Genomic DNA, 21,042 nt, shown 5'->3' with positions numbered 1-21,042 from the left:
AGATTTTCCCAGGTCTAAATAAAGCGTAAATCAGACTACAGTAGGAAGATTATCACACCCGAATTAGACCAAGGTGCAATACTCACTGCAATGAAGATCTTTCTTCTTGAGTTGTTTGACTTGTTCCTCCCTCATGGCCTTTGGGTAGGCACACACCGTGTTGCTCGCTATCCGTACTTTGTTAGACTTCATCCATTGGACAATCCACGTCAGCTGACAATCGCAAACCAGATAATTAGATGCAAAGTCCCTGCACAAAATGGTTTTTATTGAAAAGAGGGTTAAAAATGGAATTGTTCAAATTTCTCCATTGAAAATTTTGAGAATTCTGGAAACAGCCATTGGAATAGCCTTTCTGAGCATATTCGCCAGGCTATGTTTTAAGTCGATGTTAAAAACTCATTTGTGTAAAGCTGCTGATTTGTAATCTTCTTATTTGTAATCGTATCTTTCAATTGTTGTATATTTGAGCTACCAGCCATGCAGTATTGTCGATTTGAGACCTGCACCTAGCCTAAAACCCACTGCAGGAAGGCGACTACACATGTAAAAAGAAATAAATCCATAATAACTCCAATATATGGAAATTGAACAAGTGCATGGAAACGATCTTGATCATTGAGTTTCCTTTGACTTGATTTGTCCAAGACAGCAATCTGTGGCCCTCAGTACAAAATGACTCGCCCACTCAACATTCTACGGATGACCAATTTACTTACAGATTGACAATGTCTGGAAGTCGATCAAAACTGGCTGCCGCTATGGTTGAGATCTGATTGGAGGAAAGACTCCTGAAGGCAGAGAAAGGAAAAATCAAGTAGAAAATTTTACAAAGATGCAAGAACACAGCAAACAAATCAAAAAAGTTTGTATTATTCTTGAAGGTACAGTACAATGGCTACTTACAAACTTCGAAGACTAGATAGACCCACAAACATACTGTTGTTAACACTCCCAAGACGATTCCTTGACAAGTCTCTGAAAAATAAGATGAAAGCAAAAAAAAAAAAATGAGGAGCTTTTGTTTCAGATGATAGTCAGGTAATTGTACAATTTATTTTCCTTTCCGCACAAAAAGGAAAATAAATTGTATCACTGTCATGACAACCTCAGGGTAAAGACAAAGCAGGCCCGATACTTTACGGACACCTGACTCAAGGCAACGAAGGTGATCGCCTCCATGCCCGCTGGTCATTGCCTTGGTGCCCTTGAAATGCTCCAGTAGAAAATTACAATTTCCTCAGTTTCACCAATGAGAAAATGCCATGGTGCCCTTGCCCTTTTAAAAATGAAGCATACAGGTCTAACAAGAACAGCAAGAGCTTGATAAATAATACAGCACAATCAATACATTTAGTGCGTAATACTGGCATTTTATATGCGCTTCAAAAGTCATTTTAACACCTCCTTTAACAGCATATTATTCCAACACTCTTTCACTTCGGCAAAAGAAAAAAAAAGGGGCACCAGCTAGCCACAGAAAACCCCCAGAAACACTAAGAAATCAATAGGTAATTTCCCTACTGAGAACTGTGAACAATAACACCTGGATGTAGTCCACTATTTAAACCACTGTCTCGTGTCTCCCCTACTTCCCCAGAGAAGAAGGCAAAGAAAAAGAAATACTGGTACAGCAGGAATCCTTAGAGGTTGATTTAGCAGGTCTGTGTAAACATGTAGCGCAGGGAGCTCCAGAAGAATTAATACACTTATACCGAAGCACAGGTTTCTATACAACATGTGAACGCACTCACAAGCAAGTACATGTAGGTGTTTTAAAGGGAAGGTACACGTGTGGTTTTGTCACTGTTAAGGCCGGTCGCGCGATGGTCGGGCGTCGGAAATCTTGGCGCGCGATCATAAAAAGACACGGTTTTTAGGCCTCAGTCTTAGGATTGCGCGCAAGATTTCCGTCGTGCGACCATCGCGTGACGGTTTACTGGCAAAGTTATAAAGAAAGATTCAAATGTGAAAGATTCAGCTGAATGCAGTATTTATTTGAGAAAGGACATTTGGTCCATTACCAACTGCATCTTTGTCCGCAGCATTCGCAAATGGACACCAAGGAAGAGGGAAGGTGTTCAACGAGAATGCCAGAAAAACAGACTCAGGTTTGAAATTTTACAGAGGACATTGCTATCGTTTCCATGGTCATGATCTTGGCCTTGGCGTCCTGTTGCCAGAAGACTTTCACATAATTTTCTTACTGAAGTGCTCTTTTTACAATGTGGAATGACAGGAGGCCTTGAACTTGACCCTTCGAGAGTCAAATTCCAGGCATGGATAATACATGAATCATGAAATATTAAGTCTGTAAAATTCAGCGACAAGCAACAGTCCATACTTAAATTGTTCACTGTCAATTTTTTTGACATTTCAAAATTTCACAAACAGTAGGCCTACACTTTTAATTAAAGTAAATTAATTCACTTGCAGATATGAATTTTTTTTTTTACTAAAAGAAATAAATGGACTGTATAGTCCAGTGACCTTGTAACTTCTTAAGGTCACTGATTAATTTGTAATTTTGGGACAGCTTTGGAACATACTGGTAAAGACAAAATAGTTTTGCCTCTTTTACAATTTTATCTTTTGGCGAAGTAGCAAGAATCGCCTGATTGCAAGCACCCTATCCATCCCTTTAACAACCGCCACTTGACAACCAAGCCCTCTTGCCGCATGGCGTAAATTCCTGATTAGCGACGTCGCCCCAGCATCTGATTATGAACAATTTCTCTCGAATGCAACAAATTAATAACCTCTTCGCCGCTAGCTGACCACCCAGTACACTGTGTAGCATCCATGGATTGGGTTGCAGCATGAATGTGGCGCGGGACACGCTTGCCTAATGTATACCAACTGCAGCGAAAATGGAAAGATGCGATCGGTGGTATGGCCGAGCAGAGATACCTAATCTTCAACAATTTGCACCTAAGTAGTCACAGGGTATTATCTATACCTCCACCTATTAATATTCAATCACACACACAGATCCCTGTCATTTGACCATTGGAACACGCGGGCGATCCATTATTTTGCCATCCATAAACAATTGTATTTCCTGCTGAGACTTGTATTCTACAATTGGAGTCCTATATGGATTATTATTGGATGCTTCCAAGCGTCATTGCCATTATAACTCTGCGATATGCACTCAATCGCATCCAATAGTCTTTAAGACACTTTTGAAGGGGAACCAAGGCCAAGACCAGGGCAAAAAATGCCACATGGCCTGCATGTTAATTCCAGGAATTGTAGTCCAGTCAAGCACCGGACTCAAGTTATCAGGGTGTGGGTTATAATCCCACTCATGACTTGATGAGTTATAAATCTTCAAAACACAAACATCCATAAGACTTGGAATTATAACACAATAACAACGCTGGCCCAGTGCAGAATGAAATAATGTCTGGCAACTTACAATTTCTGGAGAGAGTCAAGTCCATCAAAAGCTCTCGGTTCGATGTACACAATGTGATTCCCACTTAGGTTCCTGCAATGTTAAAAGAGAAAAAGAAATTTAGGGTTATGAATGTCCACAAGATCACTGTTGTGTACAAACTATCTCCTTCAGGGTATCTTCTCCCAATGTGGGTATATTAGTAACCTCTAAACAGGGGATCCTGGGGTATAAACAACCCCCATCTGGTACCTTGGGTGGGATTGGCTCAGACCCTTATTACAGTTTTTAGTCACTATTTGATTGTACAGGCTATTCACAGGCATTTTAAGAGTGTGGATTCAAGCCTGGTCATGGCACTTGTGTCCTTGGGCAAGATGATTCAATATAGCTTTTTTTTTAACAGTTTCAAAATGTTCGTCTGTCCAAGCGCATAGAGCACCTTTTTTGTACTGTAATATGCGCTGTACAAGACTAAATGTTATTATCATTATCCATGGCCTTTAAAAGCTCACACAGACGTCAAGATTTGTTCAATGAATTCCTTTTGGGCATGAAAGCAAAAACGACTTCCTCACTACTCAAGGCTTGCAGAACTGGTGTTTTCACCTGCCCATTAAACCTACTGCCTACATCAGTAGTTCCAATGGACCACCTAGCTATTTTGTTGGCCAATGTCACCATCTTACTGAAAGAAGGAAATAATCATCAAAAGTTGTTCATTTTGCATAATTTATGAGCTCTTTCCTTGACCTACACACACTGTGTCTTGAAGATCTCGCTATTTGGTTGTGTAGATGGAATTATTGTACATCTGAGTGAGCGCTGCATTCTTGTCATTTTGCAAGCTGTGTTAATGTTCCTTCAAAACCAATTTAAATTTGTACCACCTAGGGGAAACACTAGTCAGAATAAACTCAATTCAATTTAGCTATTCTGATTTTATTTAGGTTTTCAGAGTGTTTTCTTAAATGTGTCATTATTTCAGAGGGAATTATTTCACCAGGAAAAAAATGGTTCTTACGAACTTCATAATCAGTAAGCATTCAGATTAAAATTAAATAATATTTTAGCCTTACCAATATTACAGTTTACAACCTTTAAATTATGGTATTACCAAGGCAAGGCATAAAAACGTATACAATGCTATAATTGATTAAGTTATAGCGCTGTGTGCAGATACATACTTGCCTACTTTAACTTAAATCCACGCATCCACATAATATTACACAATTCCTCGAACTACATGTTTCAGTGACTGCATAATTTCTTAGTAAAAATATTTATCCCATCAACAAAATTTCCAAGCCAGTCCCTGGCTCAGTAGCCATACCATGTTTACTTAGCCATTCCCAAATCCAAATTAGACAGTCCGCTATAATTTGTGTCATCTCTAAGTTCACCAGTGGTAAATGGGCAAACCATGAGGCAAGCATGGCCGACTGGCATATCATAATAACACATGGCGTGTGCCTGTAAGTGGAGGAGCGTCGATGGGCGTGGGGGTTCTATGCCTCCCCCTCCTCTAACCAGGCACAACGCGGATTGCCCAGCAGCCTTGTGTCAATACGTCGTACGGAGACACTGCTCCAGTCGAGGGGAAAGTGGTCATATTAGAAATTGGTTCATGCTTGACAGGCATGGGTTTTTGATTAAATACGGCATCGGGGTACACAACTACACTCAGTCTTCCTAACCTATTCGTCCATCCGTCTGTCGTACACTGTGATAAGCCACCATTGATGAAACACAGGCACTGATTTTAGTACACTTCAGTGATGTCATTTGCAGTCACACACGATTGTCTACGATGACATGTCCAGTATCAGTGATGAATAACCGCATTCAATAAGGCATTTTATTTAGAAGAAAATCCATGATAAAGGGGGATTATAAGGTTAAGTTCAGCTTTGTGATCCACTCATTTTCGAAAGAGTCCTCATGAAGATGGCAGTGAAAAAAATACAAACAAGTCTCTAACCCCAAGTTCAGTATCAGTGATGAAAAACCGCTTTCAAAAAAGGCACATTTTCTTTTAAAGAGCATCCACATTAAAGAGGGGCTCTAAGGTCAATGTCAGTTCTGGGATCCACTTATTTTCCAATAGATAGATCCTTAGGAAAATGGGATAAGGAGAAACCACTAAACCCAGTTTCAAAATGGTGTGAACTGTCACTGTATAAACTGTGTAAGCTGTCACTAGTATAATGTAGGCATTATGTAAACTAAGTATGTAACATGCATACAAATACAGTTGCATTTGCATGCACACTATATTTACGCACACATCAGAGCAAGCCAAAAAAAAAACATGTTTGCATTACTATCTTGTCGCTTCAAGCCAACAACATAAAAACTACAAAACATGACATTGTAAATTTTACAAACCAACCATTACAGTAGACCTCAACTACACTGACAATGAAGACAAATTCCTGAAAAACTTTCTCCTAAAAAAAAAAAACCTCCTCGAACGCCCGTCACAGGTCGGCAACTTTCAAAAGATTGCATTTGTGTCCAGTGAGTGGAGGTTTCACACTCTGGTCTTTTGTCCGCTGTTTGGTTTAATGCTTTTGGCACTCCAATTACCAGTTTCATTTTTTGTTGTGCCCTGGCGATTGTCAGGGGCAGGATTACCCAAAGCTTGGAGCATGCCATGGCAGGGTTCGCTGAGTTGTAATTTCCGTCCGCACACAAAAAAAGTTCTCCCTTTCTCACAGATTCTTAGCTCAGTTGCACCCAGTTACTGCCCAAGTGCATTCATTTTAATGTATACGAGCTATAAAGCACTCATTTTTAAATATATTTATTTCTTGCATTTTTCCCTTTTTAAATTCACAACAGCTGAAGTGCAGACTTGTGTTTACAAAAGAGGCACAGAATTGGATTCAAACCCATGTCCTTTAATTCTAGAGCAGTGTCTTACCAACTAGACCACCTACATAATGTAGAGTTTGCCCGGCAGCTAGAGGCAGTTTCAATCATGTAAAACCAAGACACAAGTGCAGCCCCAGCAATGAGCAATCGCTTATCGTCATCCCGATCAGCAAATTGTACATCACATTATTCCTAATCCACACATGAGATTTCCATCAATTCTAAATTAGAGGAGTAGTCTGGAGAGATGATTTTCTTTTTTACCTTTCTCCTGAGAAACAAAGCAGTTTCTTTCAACACCAACCCTCCCTGAGACCTGATGAACAAAAAATGCTTCGGGATGCATGAAGATTTAGAGGCTGCCAAATATACATTTGGATTCTTGCTCGAGTCACGCTCTATTTCCATTTTCCATCTTTTTGTGTACGGACCCCTCAAGATCTAATTAGAGACGGCAGACTGGTCAGAGTCTTAAATACATTAATGTACAGCCGTCTGCTCTACTAGGGCTGACAGACGAGAAATGTCTTAAAGTGCATATGTGATTTAATGCAGTTGAATTTTTCATTCGTCTTCCTTTTTCCTCTTGTTTTGATATGACTTCATTAGAATAATAAAAATTAGAGACCAACATTGGATGGCGGATAATATTCTAGGATCTTGAATAATGGATTAATTTTTGAAGTACATTTGGTTAAAAAAATAAATAAACAAATTACAACTCTGTGTAAGTCAGGTGTGTTCTAAATGCAAAAAATAGCGACCATATCTGACGATAGTAGAGTCCTTACAGAAGGCTACATAAACAGGTATAAGTAAATTCGAAATTATAACTAAACCAGTGGAGCTCAAATTACTTGTATTTTTTTTAATTTTTTTTTTGTCAAGTGCAGTTCTTAGCTGCAAAATTAAAAACGTTTAGACCTGTGAACATCAGCAAAGTTCCAAGTACAAATGACATTCAAGTGCCGACGTGTGAATAATAATTTGTGTAATTGCCAACTGATTTCATGACTAAAATACAAGAATGAAATGACCTAATTTATTAAGCATCTAATGGCCTCGTCACACACTAGTGGCTGGCAAGAGGTATCGATTCAGTGCGCTGGATGGTAGCAAGGCTGGGTCTTCTTAACCCAGGCCTGATACATCACTGAGGCAACAACTAGGCGATTGCCTCCAAGCTCCCTGGTCATTGCCTTGGTGCCCTTCCCTTGAAATGCTCTCCCAGTAGAAGTTTACAATTTCCTCATAGGGTGCCCTTAACCACAAAGAAAATGCCTTGGTGCCCTTGCCCTTTCAAAAACAAAGCATACAGGCCTGTTTGTTAGCCAAAGGTGCTCAGGGCAATAGGGCTCACCATGTTTCCCACATAATGAGTCCATTAGCAATCGCAGACCCATAAGTCACTGGCAGTTATAAGCACCACTTCACCCGTCTATTTAAGAGCATTCCCAGCAGATTGGCCTTTTGCTCTTTTCCAAGGAGAAAATGCCTTGGTGCCCTTGCCCTTTCTAACAAAGCACACAGGCCTGTAATAGCCAACGGTGCTCAGGGCAATAGGGCTCACCATATTTTACACATCCTGAGTCCAATAGCATTTGCAGACCCATAAGTCACTAGCAGTTAAAAGCAACACTTCACCTGTCTGCTTTAAGAGCATTCCCCAGCAGATTGGCCCTTTCAGAGCCAACCAAAAAGTCAGTGACAATTCCTCCAGTCTAATTTACAAGCTCCATAAAAAATTGATGGGGGTAAACTGTGGTTAGGTTTTAGGTGCAATTTGTGTTTGATTGGCTCTCCCAGGAGTGTAGAGTGACATTAGGAAGGAGCTAAAAGAAGATGATCAATGGTGTAACTCTCTAGGGTGTGGTAAAGGAAACAGTGCCAGCCATGGATCTATCAACCAAGGCTAATTTTATGGATGGACTGGAAAAAAACATGGAGCAAGGTGCAGCTTTTCCTTCCTCCATGGTTCTATTCCACACATTCTTGCAGTTTTCCTTCTTTTTTTTCCTGCTGTTTATTTTGCATTTCAAACCATGAGCACATTGAAAGGGATTTGAGCACTTTGTATAACTTTCCGAGGTGACCAAAGAAATTTACTAAAGCTGGATTTGAACCTGTGACCTTCAAATTAACATGCCGTTTTGAGTTTTGAGGTTTTTGGGGGTTTTTTTTAACAGAATTTTAAAAGAAAAAAACAATCTTTTTCGTTTGGGTTTGGTTCTCGTTTCATATGGTTGAGACAAAAGCCCAATACATACTTCTTGCCTAATGCCAATTCGGAGCGACGTCACACCGAATATTTTGCAGGAGTTCAGCTTAACTTAAACGTTTGTTCGTTGCGAATTTGTGACGTCAACATTCGTAATCACCTTCGCAATGGCAGGAAGTATGAACCAGGCTTTACGCAGTTTATGCTTAGTGACTGCAGCATCACACCGGAACACGTTTTGGGGTCTAACTGGCTATGTCAAGCAATTAGCACACCCCAGCACTTATTGACAGAGCACAAGAGGTGCACATAAACTCCTCCAGAAATCAAAACATTCAAATGCCCCGCAGACAAATTTCCGTACAAAGATGCATTTTTCTGCGCCATTGACAACCTCACAAAGGGCTTTCATATGCCAGGTGAAAAGGTGTGATTGTGGAAATTCGCCGTCTGTGTGAAATATGAGGTGAACTGACAGCCGTTATGTAAACAGTTGGACAATCCGCTTAATACAAGGAAGGGGCTAGTACTAGGATTTCAGTCTAGGAATTGGTGCCACTGGGAAAACAAAATTCGTTGGATGTTGGAGGGTCAACTTGCAGGTATTTCGTTAAATAAAAGTTGCCCTGGGTAAATAAAGCTCCAAAAAATGTGAAGAAAACATACCTAAATGGTTTCTGATAACACAATTTGACGGCAAATGTTGAGATCATGCCCACAGTTGGAACTTGTTCATTAATCTACACACTTCCTCCAGGAAAAAAACTGTCAAATTTATCATTATTGTATGGACAGGCGAAAACAATATTTGGACAGAAGCATGTGACAAATGAGTTTTGACAATTGTTTACATTCCTGAAAATGGCTGGAGTAACTGTGAGGTGTGGACGTTTTTGGCGGTTTTTTTAGCGGTTTCCCCTTTATTCCAGATATTACAATTCGGCAATTGGATGAGATTGGAATGCCTGCATGACCCATTGATATGCAGCATGCTTGTTATGCACAGACAACATTTACCATGGGATACTTATTTCGTGAACACTGAATGGTAATATTGAGTAGCAAGTGATGATTTTTGAGTAGCAACTGATACATTTTGCATAGCATTTTGCTCTGCTGTACCAGGGAAAATCATTTGCTGCTTTTACACAAAAATTCTTGGGGGGATGGTAAAATGTTGAAATACTTACAGTTGTAGCAAGGAAGCCAGCCCAGAGAATGCGTTTTGTTGAAGGGAAGTTATCTGATTATTACTGAGATCCCTGATGAGTAAAGACAATAAATAAAGGTGATAGAATGTTAGCAATGCAATGATAAAATGACCAGCACACCACTTAGTCATCTGTTATCTGTTAAAGTCTGTTAAGTGTTTGCATAATGCAAATACATGTATACCACAAGTTAAAGGGAAGCTACAATGTACATTACACTTTATAAAATCAGTGTTTGAATGCTTTCGTTCTCCGAAAATTATGCCATTTTATATCTGTTTAACACGTGTACGCTCTTTATTATTTGTTCATCTGTGCTCGTGATAATAAGGGTTTGCATAGTGTTGTTCACATTCAAGTATTTACACATACAGGCCTTGACCTTCGTTCTTGAAGGGGCACAGCAATTTCCCTCTGGTAAGGGGCACTCTACAGTATGAGGAAATTGTAAATTTGTATTGGAAGGGAAGGGCACCATAGCATAAGCAGAGGGCACCAAGGCAATTGATGTGGGTTATTTCGGAGCCTATACGTAAAGTACATTGTAGTATAGTGTGGGAAAAAGTTTACGGCTTGTACGCTTATGAAAATGTTGATAATTGTGAACGACCCCTTAAGGTCATGGCACTCGACAGTACATGTGTACTACACACCAGAATGAGATTTCAAAATGGCTTGATCCACTACAGTACAGGACAACCCCTGCCAGGGACAAAAAATAGTACAGTGTTTACTGAGGGCTCCTGGAGGCTGTTAAAGGTGTGAATGTTGACACAAGAGAAAAAGGGAACCTAAGGCCGTGTCCGAAACGACGACTTCGGCTACAGCTACGACTAGATCAGCGCGTCTACAAGGGTTGAAGAATAGGCAGACGCGCGCAATCTAGCCGTAGCTGTAGCCGAAGTCGCCGTTTCGGACACTGCCTTACTCCAGCATTAACCCTGCCATCAATGGAGGCCCCTAAGTATTCCGATAATAACCAGTCAAGTGTAGCTCTCTATTGTGAATTATTGTGAACAGTAGTAACAAAAAGAGCCATGGCTGATATTGCTTCAGTTTTCCCCCCTCTTTCAGCGTCATGGGAACAAACTTCAAAACCTGATTGGAAATGTATCCATTGTTATCTAGAAGGGTGGGGAGGTTTTTATATTTTGCTCTAACCTTTATCATACGTATCGCTCAAGTTTTGTGATTGTTTTGACAAATTTGAACCAAGGTGTAGGCCTATCAAATTTTAATTGACATAAATTTACACTCTCAATGATTATAAATTTATAGGTCCCTTAATTTTAATACGGCATTAAATGTGTGTCTTTTACCCACCCCCACCACCCGAAGCCCAAACCTAAGTTGAAATATTGAATATTTATATTAAAAATTACTAGAAAATTGTATGCTTGAATGTGATATACTCAAGCTTCTAAAACTATTCTTCAATTTACGAATACAGTGAAAACTGTAGATGATGTTTAAGTTTTTACACTAAACAAAATAGTGAATACATGTAGCAAAACAAAATCTATAATATATTTGACCATTGATTAGTCTGAAAGCCACAATGTAATTGCTTGCGCCAACCCTTAAATGGGTCGGGAGACAACAATCTAAGTAGCAATCGGTCAACTTGAGATTATCTTAATGGTTGCCCTCAGGGCAGCATCTAAATTTTCTGAACTTCACACCCCGACTACAAACCACCGAAAATTTAGATTTTGTCCCCGCGGTTCTGAACCTTTGTAGTTTTACGCCGATCCTGCAGCTCCACTCATGCCTGCAGAGGTACAGTCTTCAGTTACTGTCATCTTGATGAAGTTACCGACTACAACAACACCATCAAGGTATTACTCCAATACGCCAGAGCAGACCTGGCTCCTTCCAAAACACCTCGAATTTCATGATCACATTTCACGGCCTGCATTTATGGGCCATTTTGGTTTCAAAAGTGTAATGGGAAGAGGGCGTGGACGGATTGAAACTGGCTGCGGGGCTTAAAGATGTACTTCTTGTGGTTTGAGTTTCCATCTTATCACCAGTAGGCCTAATCACCAGGTACATGTTCATGTTGCTCCAAACAAGAGGAACACGTATAATGTGTTCACCTTCAGACAATAAAATTGTATCCCCAACATTTTGAGCTTGAATTTCAACCAAATCTCCTGAAGACAACACCTCTAAAAATTGTCATTGGACCAGAAATATTTTTTTTAATTACCCGAAACAAGTACATATTTTTTACACAGAAATTGTACGATGTACCCAAGTTTCTTAATTCTGAACATGATGGCAGAGTTGTGTCCTGCCCCCTCCAGACCCCTGTTGATTAGCACCCCCTCTGGGACTTGTGGTAGAGTCCAGCTTAGGATATCTTGGAATACGAGCTGGCTAGTGTGTCTGGTGGTATTTTATACAAAGGTCTTGTATTATAAGACATTATTAAACATTTCAGAAAGTGCTGACATCCGCCCTCATTTTAGGGGTTTAAACTTTAAAAAATTAATTTATTTTATAATTAAATAAAAAAAGGAGATCTTGAACTGTAATAACAGCATCACTGTGTGTTTCAGATATGGCAGAGTTCTAATTTAAAAAAAATACTCCCAAGTCCCTGTGAGTTTGATTAATCCCCAGACAGACACAAACAAGCAGAGAGAGAGAGAGGTTGAAATATGGCAGCCAAATTTATCACAAGATGGACAAATTTTGTCCCAAACAAACACAGAGTCTTCTCTCTTCCCCCCACTATCCACACTGACATGTTAAGTGCCCCAGCAGCAATATTTATGTGAGTCACAGCTAGGCTGCTCCTCCAAGGTTATTTACATACAGTACACTGGTGTGTGATTAATAAATGGAATGCATTGCATTTGGTAGGCCCTACACATTTTACATGCTTGATACTTCAAGGAGGCAATAAAGACGATGGGTCATTGCTATGATGCTCTTGAAATGCTCCAATGACAGTAGAAGTTTACAATTTCTTCATAGGGTGAAAATGCCTTGGTGTCCTCACCCTTTAAAAACTGAAGCATACGGGCCTGAATTGATTTAGCGCAGAAAAATAGTCTTTGTTCAAGCATGTTTCAAGTTTTCTCATTTAAAAATTCAGGCACAAGCCATTGTTTATCACTGGGTCAGGCAGGCATTCCAATCTTATCCAAGTCTAAATAACTTGGTGTATAGTGACATGGGAGTCCAGAAAATGGAAGGATTTGGGCCGCACTCTCAGATGCTCTGACTGACCATGACCAAATTGCTAACAACAAAAATGCCCTTGCATCCTTCCGGTCAGGCTCTGAGTATTTTTTGTTTTCAATGAGCAAAATATACCTTTAATGGTCAGATACCTTTTTCAAGTGCCTGAAGGTTTAGTTACATGAACATTTGGCGGAAACCAAAATGCCTCTAAAGAAATGTTGTCTAGTTACACATGTACATACTAAATAAATCAAAGTTATTATACAAAGTACTTGCTTTTGTAAAGAGAGATAATGGCTATTGCCAGCTTGATGTTTATATCCCCTTGTGAGAGTTTGCCGCATCCCCTTGATGTGAAAATCATCTTCACAAACAAAAATAATTGTTTTTAACTAAAACTGAAATCGTTTTTTGAAACGTCCTCCACAATGTGCACTTAAAAGACCAATGGCGGAGAAATGTCTAGATCTGGTAAACAGCAAGCGAGATGTAACCGCTAGAGCCCAATTTGCTTAAAAGCAACTAAGCACCCAAAAAAATTATGCTTACGGATATGAGGTAACCAGCAAAACAACTACCATGTCACATGAGCAATTTGTATGGTATCCTTCTCTTTTCTGCTGAGCAGAAACATGTCTTAGAAAGCAATATTCTTCTTTTTAAGACAGAAGGGACTGATGATAGAAAAAGGGGTTTATGACTCAGTTTACCCTCTGGGTACAACGCCAGCATCGGTGAAAATTGCACAGGGACATTTCTCACTCAAAGCTGGATTAAAAGAAAAAACTACACCCTGCAAATTGGAAAATTATTCTGGTCGCGGCACACAGGTGTCAAATATCTTGAAAAAGGTAGTCGGAATAGAAAATAAATTGCTATAGCAGAATAAATTATGTCGTGCCAAATGATGATAACAGTATGCCGAGGGGACGCCACAGCCCTACATTAAATTCAAGCATTGACAATTCCCCCTGCTGCTCATTGATTTACTTGAACAGCACCACTTCCAATTAAGTTTCAGTACAATAGAACATTATTGATTGCAGTGAAATCAGCCTTAACAACATGTAATAGAGAACCTAGGGAAAAATATTCAATTATTAGGGCCTATATGAACTGCGTACAACAACACACATGTAATGTACACAGTACTAATATTTCTACATTAAAAATATACATGTAGTCCTACATGTACATTGAACAATGTCTGTAATCTATCATTAAAAACTCCCACCTCCAACCCTCCCACACTAACAAACAAGATACCAGTTAAAGGACGCGTGCAAATGTTCTACAAAATTTATAATAGACAATTCAAATCGCAGACTTCAAAAATAAATTAATGCTTGGAGATTATTGCAGGGAGATGACACAGTCTCCAATGACAGAATTTCGGCGGCTGTATTACAATAAAAACAAGCTATTTGTCATTAACTTCTTTTGGGGTAGAACCAACACAAGTCCTACACTGTACGCTGACATTTTACCTTTAAAACTTGTCTTTGTGGCATCCTTCCGGTGTCAAGTCTGTTTGACTTTGTACCGTTGATGATAATGAGAATTTATTAGTTCAATTATGGAGATCAATGTAATTAATTACATCGTTATCGGCTTCTGTATGGTCGGGGGTTTTTTGTGCACACATAGAGCTGGTTGTGGCCTGTCATCAATCAGAAAGATTAGTCTCTGAAAACTGCAATGAAATTTATGATTTCCAGATCTATCTTTCATTCAAATTTATGGTAGTTTTTACAAATTGAGGAAAGATCTCTCTCATTTTAAATTCTGGTTTTGTAATATAAAAGGAGTGGTCCACTTAAAAATAATAGATCTTTTCAAAGTGCTTGTTCAACTCATTTTGCCTCGCTTTAAAATCTGGTTTTGTGAAATAAAAGTGAGAGGTCCACTTTTTAAAGTAGAATATAATGATCCACACAAGTATCACTCGAAATTGCGTGGTTTTCATTTTACCTCGTCGACAAACACGGTCGGCCATTTATGGTTGTCGATCGCGTTAGTTCGCAAAGTAAAAGGAAAACCACGCAATTTCTTGTGTGGATCATTATGTTCTACTTTAAAAATATCTTTCTAATCATATGCATTCTATAACAAACGGTTACATACGCTTTTCAAAGACCAACTCGACCGATCCAAGGCAACGTGTTTAAAAGAATTTGAGCCCTTGAGCCATTGTAGTTTGTACTGATGGTCGGTAGTAGTGAATAAGAAAGAAACCTAAGATACTAATGTACACGTTTAGTACTTTCCCCTCCTAAATGTTCAGTGAACAGGGTTTGCATTCGCTGAGGGATAATCCAGGTATTTCTTTTGTTAATCTTCTCAAACTGAGAGTGTGTAGCAGCAACGCACCCATTGCCCAACTTTCAGTTGGCATGCTAGGCAAAAAGCTTTTTGAGTGCACACTGTTGTTATTATCAACATAAAAGGCATTTACATGCACAATAACACTCAAGCGATTCAGGTAGCTGTGATTATTGTACTTCCAGTAAGTTTAGAAGGATCTTCGCTTGACTGTCCTTCAATGAATACCAAGGGATAAGGTGAGGAGGCGGGGCATTGCAGGGCCAACTAATGCACTCATTTACGCTAGCTTTGTGCTCAGCGTAACCCGTACTGCCCTTTATTTGTACCAAGTGTTAACAGAAAGTCGTAAATCGTGTTGTGTGCGTTCAGGAAAAACCAATGCAGGGGGATTTTTAGTACGTAATGTAAAGTGTAAATCACGACAAGGAACTGGGACTACCTAAGAATGGCAACCTGACCAATAGTCTAGAACAATTGTCTGTACTCTTGGCTTAGCTGCATGTTTCAATTTTGAACATACTTTGTGCTACATGTAGTTAAAAAGCCCGGTTTTTACTTCCAGCAAATGTGAATGCGATACCAATTTCGACGTCACAGGGCTGTTTTCGCAGCGAATGTTTCACAGGAGTTGAGCTGACATAAATTATTCATTGCAAAATTCGTATCACACTCACATTGAGTATGAACCAGGCTTTAATCAAATCTTCAAGGGAAATGTACAGTGTTCTGTTCTGTATAATGCATCCCTGCTGTGGGGAATTTGATTGCATGTCAATAGACCGATCCATTAGGCTCCGCACACGACGCACGTGTGAGCAAGAACATGTGAGCCTCTCCAATGCCTTTCTGCACAATTTGCCGCGCACGCCAAGCTTACGCGCACGCATGTCGGACCTTATTTGTCGGACCTTCGTTGCGCTGTGATTGGTCGATCAAAATGGGGCGGAGCTTAATGGATCGGTCTATTAATTCACACCTACTAGTTTTAACATTCCATGCACTGCACAACCAAACAGGCTGTAGAAATGTCATCGTGGTCTTTCAATGAAAACAAAAAGGCCACAAAAAACACTGATCTGTGAAGGAATTCAATTTGATATTTTACAATACAAAGTTCTCCCTTAACACCTTGAACACTGGTCTGCCGGCCAAATACCAGTTACAGCACCATAGACCCAGTCAAAATTAAGTGAGTCTTGCTGCTTGCTACTGGCTACTTCAGTGTTGACAAGCTTCACAATATAATAAAAAACACATGGGCTGGTGAAAGAGCAGAAAGACCAGTGAAAAGACAAACCATGGAGTAACCTAACTGGTGACTCCTGCAAACTAGTCACTAAAAAATATTAAAGGGCAAAACCTATAGTTTATTATAATAGACGATGTGACCTCTGACGTCACACGAAAACCATAACATGATTCGCGCGCATACCGCCGGGCAAAACCTTTGTGTTTTGGCAGCCAGCTAGAAAGTGTACGCAATCTTACTATGACTACGCAACTCAGTGCCCGGCGAAACATGACGTAATATAGTGTTTTGTCAACAGAGGGCAGTTTGAATGTAAACATAGGTCACATCGTCTATAACTCTTGAACATAATAATTAATAATTAGTCGTAATAGATACTTGTCAATAAAAGAAATCTAGTCTGGACAACAAATTAAAGAACTTACAATTGTACAGTATCCAGTGGCACTGTGGCTGGATCAATTGGGCTTGTAAGCCCCTTCCCGCTGCAGACCACCTCCCTACGACTTGACCTCCTATCATCCCGACCCCTATCTCGACCCTCACGATCGCTGCGTCGACCCAGTAGATTACACGTGCAGCTAGAGGGGCAAGCATGCACTACCAGTGTAGAGATTACAGATACGGCCAGGGTAAGAAGACACAGGGCGCTGGCAAAGCTGAAGCGCGGCGTACGAATCCAGAAGATGGCGGTCATTTTCGAAGCAGTTTTATTGCGGTTTAGCCATGCACGCGACCAAGGAGAAGGAAACAGATGGTTTAGTTATGGTGAAGGGCAACGGATGACAACTGAGCGCTAATTGGCAGTGCAGGGATGCTTCACACTCGGCATCACAGTGTGTCGACTGCCTCGTCAATAACTCAGGTTTATCCTCTCCATGTAGGAGAGCTCAGCAGTTAAGTGTGATTGCAGCATGAATCATACTATGCTTAATCAGTTATGACGCTGGTATTTCCTCGCGCGGACTGCTGAATATTCCATGTGTTTACATTGGGTGATCCAAAGTGTAATGTTATTCACATTGAAGCGTCTTCTTCCTTCAAACTGTAATTATTTTACCACTCAGTTATTTTGAGCAGGAGTCACAATTCAGTCAACAAAGCTCAAAAGAATTCTGGAAACTGGCGAAAAACTCGTCCACAGTACGTCTCCTCTGACTTGTTGCAACCAACCGATCCCCTTATCTAAAATGGAAAGCAAAAAAAAGTGTCAATAAATAACAAATAATTCTATAAGAATATTAAATAATAGCGCATAACATCAACAAATGTCTCAATGCACTTTACACAATTATTACAAATATTCATTACATTTAACATCTCACACTATAGGAATAGAATTTCCTCTTTGAGAGGGCAAGGCCATTTCACTTTGCAAACCGCACTTCCGATTGGAAGATCTTTTAAGTACGGGAAATGTTCAAAGGGACACCGAGGCCAAGACTACCCTAAGCAGAGGCTTTGGCCTCCATGAAACTCCAGACCTGACTGGGGTTTTCTACTTCAAGCTGAAAGTATTCTGATACCAGTGCCCTATTGTGTAAACCTGATGACAGACAGAGCACACACATCAAATACTTCCTACTAATAATATGTAAGGGACATAAAAACAGTGCTCACTCGTACTCATATCTTAGGTCTGCCAAGTACGTGTATGACACTCATAGCCAATAAACATCATTATAACCCCTGTCAATGGGGCCATTTATTTCATTTCCTTAAATTAAACCATCTCGGCTCCCTGGGGAGTATGATCCCCTCGCTGCAAGATATGAAACACACTATGTGAAATCAATCACAAAAACTCTGCCCTCCATCGCACTCAGGTTCATGTGTCTGAACTTGTTGGGCGATAGAAAATTATCAGTTGGTTCATGTGTAGTGTAAACAGCCAGCACGAGGACTGGAATTTTCATCTTTGATACAATAAAAAGTGGGGGCATAAAACAATACAATTTGTATATTAATTTTTGGTTTTACCCATATACACCGATGTGTGTAGCACTGTATTCTGTGTAGCACTGTCTATGACATTGCTCTAGAATTGCAAGGATCGTGGGTTCAAATCCCACCCGATTAAAATGCCTGTGATTTTTTTCACAGGACTCGGGGAAAGTACTGGTATACAGTGCTACACACATCAGTGTATATGGGTAAAACCAAAAATTAATATTCTTTATCCCGATGCAAATTTGACATCTATTAAATCGTTCGCAGTACCCGCTGCTAAACATATGATTCGAACTGCCTCTAGCTACCAGGCAATCTTGGTTGTCTAGTTGGTATGACATTGCTCTAGAATTGCAAGGGTCGTGGGTTCGAATCCCACCCGAGTAAAATGCCTGTGATTTTTTTCACAGGACTCGGGGAAAGTACTGAGTATACAGTGCTTCACACATCAGTGTTTATGGGTAAAACCAAAAATTAATATTCTTTATCCCGATGCAAATTTAACATCTATTAAATACAATTTGTACTTTAAAAAAACGATTCATTTAATCTGTAACAAGTATCGAAACCTGTGCAGACAAAAGTTTGTGAACAGTTTTATCATGATCATTGATGTGAATCATCACTACCCTCATAAAGCATGTAAGTACGAAAACGAGCTAAGCACAGAAAAATATTACTTTATATATCTGAAACGGTTTACCAGCCAAAATTACATTAAGTTTACATTGTTCTTATTGGCGTCCTATTCAATTTTTGCTTAGCAAACAAATTTGTAATTTTGTGCTTAATAAAACACTTCAGTAAGTGAGTAACACTACAGCAGTACTAGAGTACTAGTAGTAACAGCTTTATGAAATTGGGCCATGGTTGCACTAGTTCAGTTGCGATTATAACGTAACCCACGTTATCGCAACTACGGTTGCACTACACACGTAAAAACTATCAGGTTCATGAACTCTTACCCACAATAATTTGATAAATTGCGGAGGTATCAAGACTGGGCATGAGACTGAGAGAGCCCTAACTAACTAACTGTACATACAAATCAATTGGTTGTTATGTGTTTTTTGTGGTACTGACTGCGCACGAACATGCCGAGTGAAGTGATCACTCCCAACTGCATACGATCCAGTACAAATTATAATCTAGGAATCTAAACCAAACTTAATACCTACAATTACTAACTAGCCTTGCTAGCTGTCACTCCATACACCATCAATTCATACACAAACCATTGCTCCATGCAATAACCAAGACGCATTAACTCACCTGCTTTTCACGGTCACTTATCACATCTCTTCAATACAGCAGATTCTGGTGTGCGAGTGAGTGCCCCTCCAATTTCGTTCACAATTTCAGATACTTCCCAACAGCAATTCTGGCGTTTAAAATCGACTACATTCATGTGATCTTCTATCGAAATTCACCGCGATACTGATATCGCGTGTACAGGGTGGAATTAGGCCATTAACATGAGAAAATAGAGCAAAAATTTCAGAGTTAGCTCTTCCGAACAGCAACGTTCGACGATTTCACGTTTGTGTACACCATGTATTATATATAGACGCAATGCATGCTGAGTGTGTGTTTTCGCATGCCACACGACACTACACACCATAGAAATACACACACAGTACACACACGAGTGCTTCAATTGAGAATAGAGGGCGCTATTTCAAAATAACGGTACGAATCTGTTTATCGCCGCCGGTCTAATAACATGTAAGGTCTCCCCATTGATACACAGACAAACGGCTCATTATAGGGTGCGTTCGATTAGCTTCCCAGGGTCGACCCCGGTGTGTAGCGTTTTCTTTTTCCAGGACGAACGTGCGCAGATAATTGCCCACGTTCGTCCTGGGAAAAAAAAACGCCACACACCAGGGTCGACCCAGGGCAGCTAAACGAACGCACCCCTGGGTCTGCAAACATTGAAAAAACAAGTTTTGTTCTCAGATTATCTAAGAGCATGCCACCCCCCGCAGCTGAGGCAGACCTACCCCCTGCCCCAGCTTAGAGCAATGACTATGTTAACCCCCCCCCCTCCCCCCACCAACACACACCATACCTAAGAAATCTCCGATTGGCTACTGTCCAAAATAAATATTTATGAGATGAAATATCTCTTATGATTAATTTGTTGATTGTTTTTCCAACAAAATCAACATGATATGAATGTTTGTGTAACATTTCTACAAACTATGGCTATCTATTTTTGATTTGCATTTATGGCTTTCCATAGGTTTCCATCCTCGGTTCTGACCACCAACCTTCCCCCAATACTTGTCACCAAGTAAGGTATTATGCTAATAATTATTTTGGGTAATTACCAAAAGTGTCCACTGCCTTGAAAATTGTTGATACCTTAATTAACACTGCCCTCAATAATGATGCACGGACAAACCCATAAATCATTAATGTGTACCAGCCACGCGTCCGTGACATGACCGTTTTGGTTGCGCACAAACCTTGCAAAAAACCTTTTGTTCTCGGATTAACTTTGGAAGACCAAATTTTCTTCCCGCTTTTTTTGCCCGCGAATCCGGATCTTTTTTTATTTATCGTCTGCAACTATGATAAAATGACGTCATTGCACTCGGGACCAATCACGGTC

At 40.0% G+C, this 21,042-nt stretch overlaps 1 protein-coding gene across 1 annotated transcript in view; it reads right to left on the bottom strand.

The window, feature by feature from the left end:
* Window positions 1–19,981, bottom strand: part of LOC117294567 (adhesion G protein-coupled receptor A3-like) — a 39,991-nt gene extending 20,010 nt beyond the window's left edge. The window contains exons 1-7 of the mRNA XM_033777027.1: window positions 19,698–19,981; window positions 16,901–17,660; window positions 9,686–9,757; window positions 3,422–3,493; window positions 907–978; window positions 720–791; window positions 87–250 (exon numbers count right to left, since the gene is read on the bottom strand). Of these exons, the coding sequence (XP_033632918.1) occupies window positions 87–250; window positions 720–791; window positions 907–978; window positions 3,422–3,493; window positions 9,686–9,757; window positions 16,901–17,172 (724 nt within the window). The 5' untranslated portion in view covers window positions 17,173–17,660; window positions 19,698–19,981. The remainder of the gene's footprint in view (window positions 1–86; window positions 251–719; window positions 792–906; window positions 979–3,421; window positions 3,494–9,685; window positions 9,758–16,900; window positions 17,661–19,697) is intronic.
* Window positions 19,982–21,042: the final 1,061 nt, after the last annotated feature.

The sequence above is a fragment of the Asterias rubens genome, chromosome 9, assembly GCF_902459465.1.
Source record: "Asterias rubens chromosome 9, eAstRub1.3, whole genome shotgun sequence".
Classification (NCBI taxonomy): Eukaryota; Metazoa; Echinodermata; class Asteroidea; order Forcipulatida; family Asteriidae; genus Asterias; species Asterias rubens.
The sequence above is the reverse complement of the archived record's forward strand: the minus strand, read 5'-3'. Positions and strand labels throughout refer to the sequence as shown.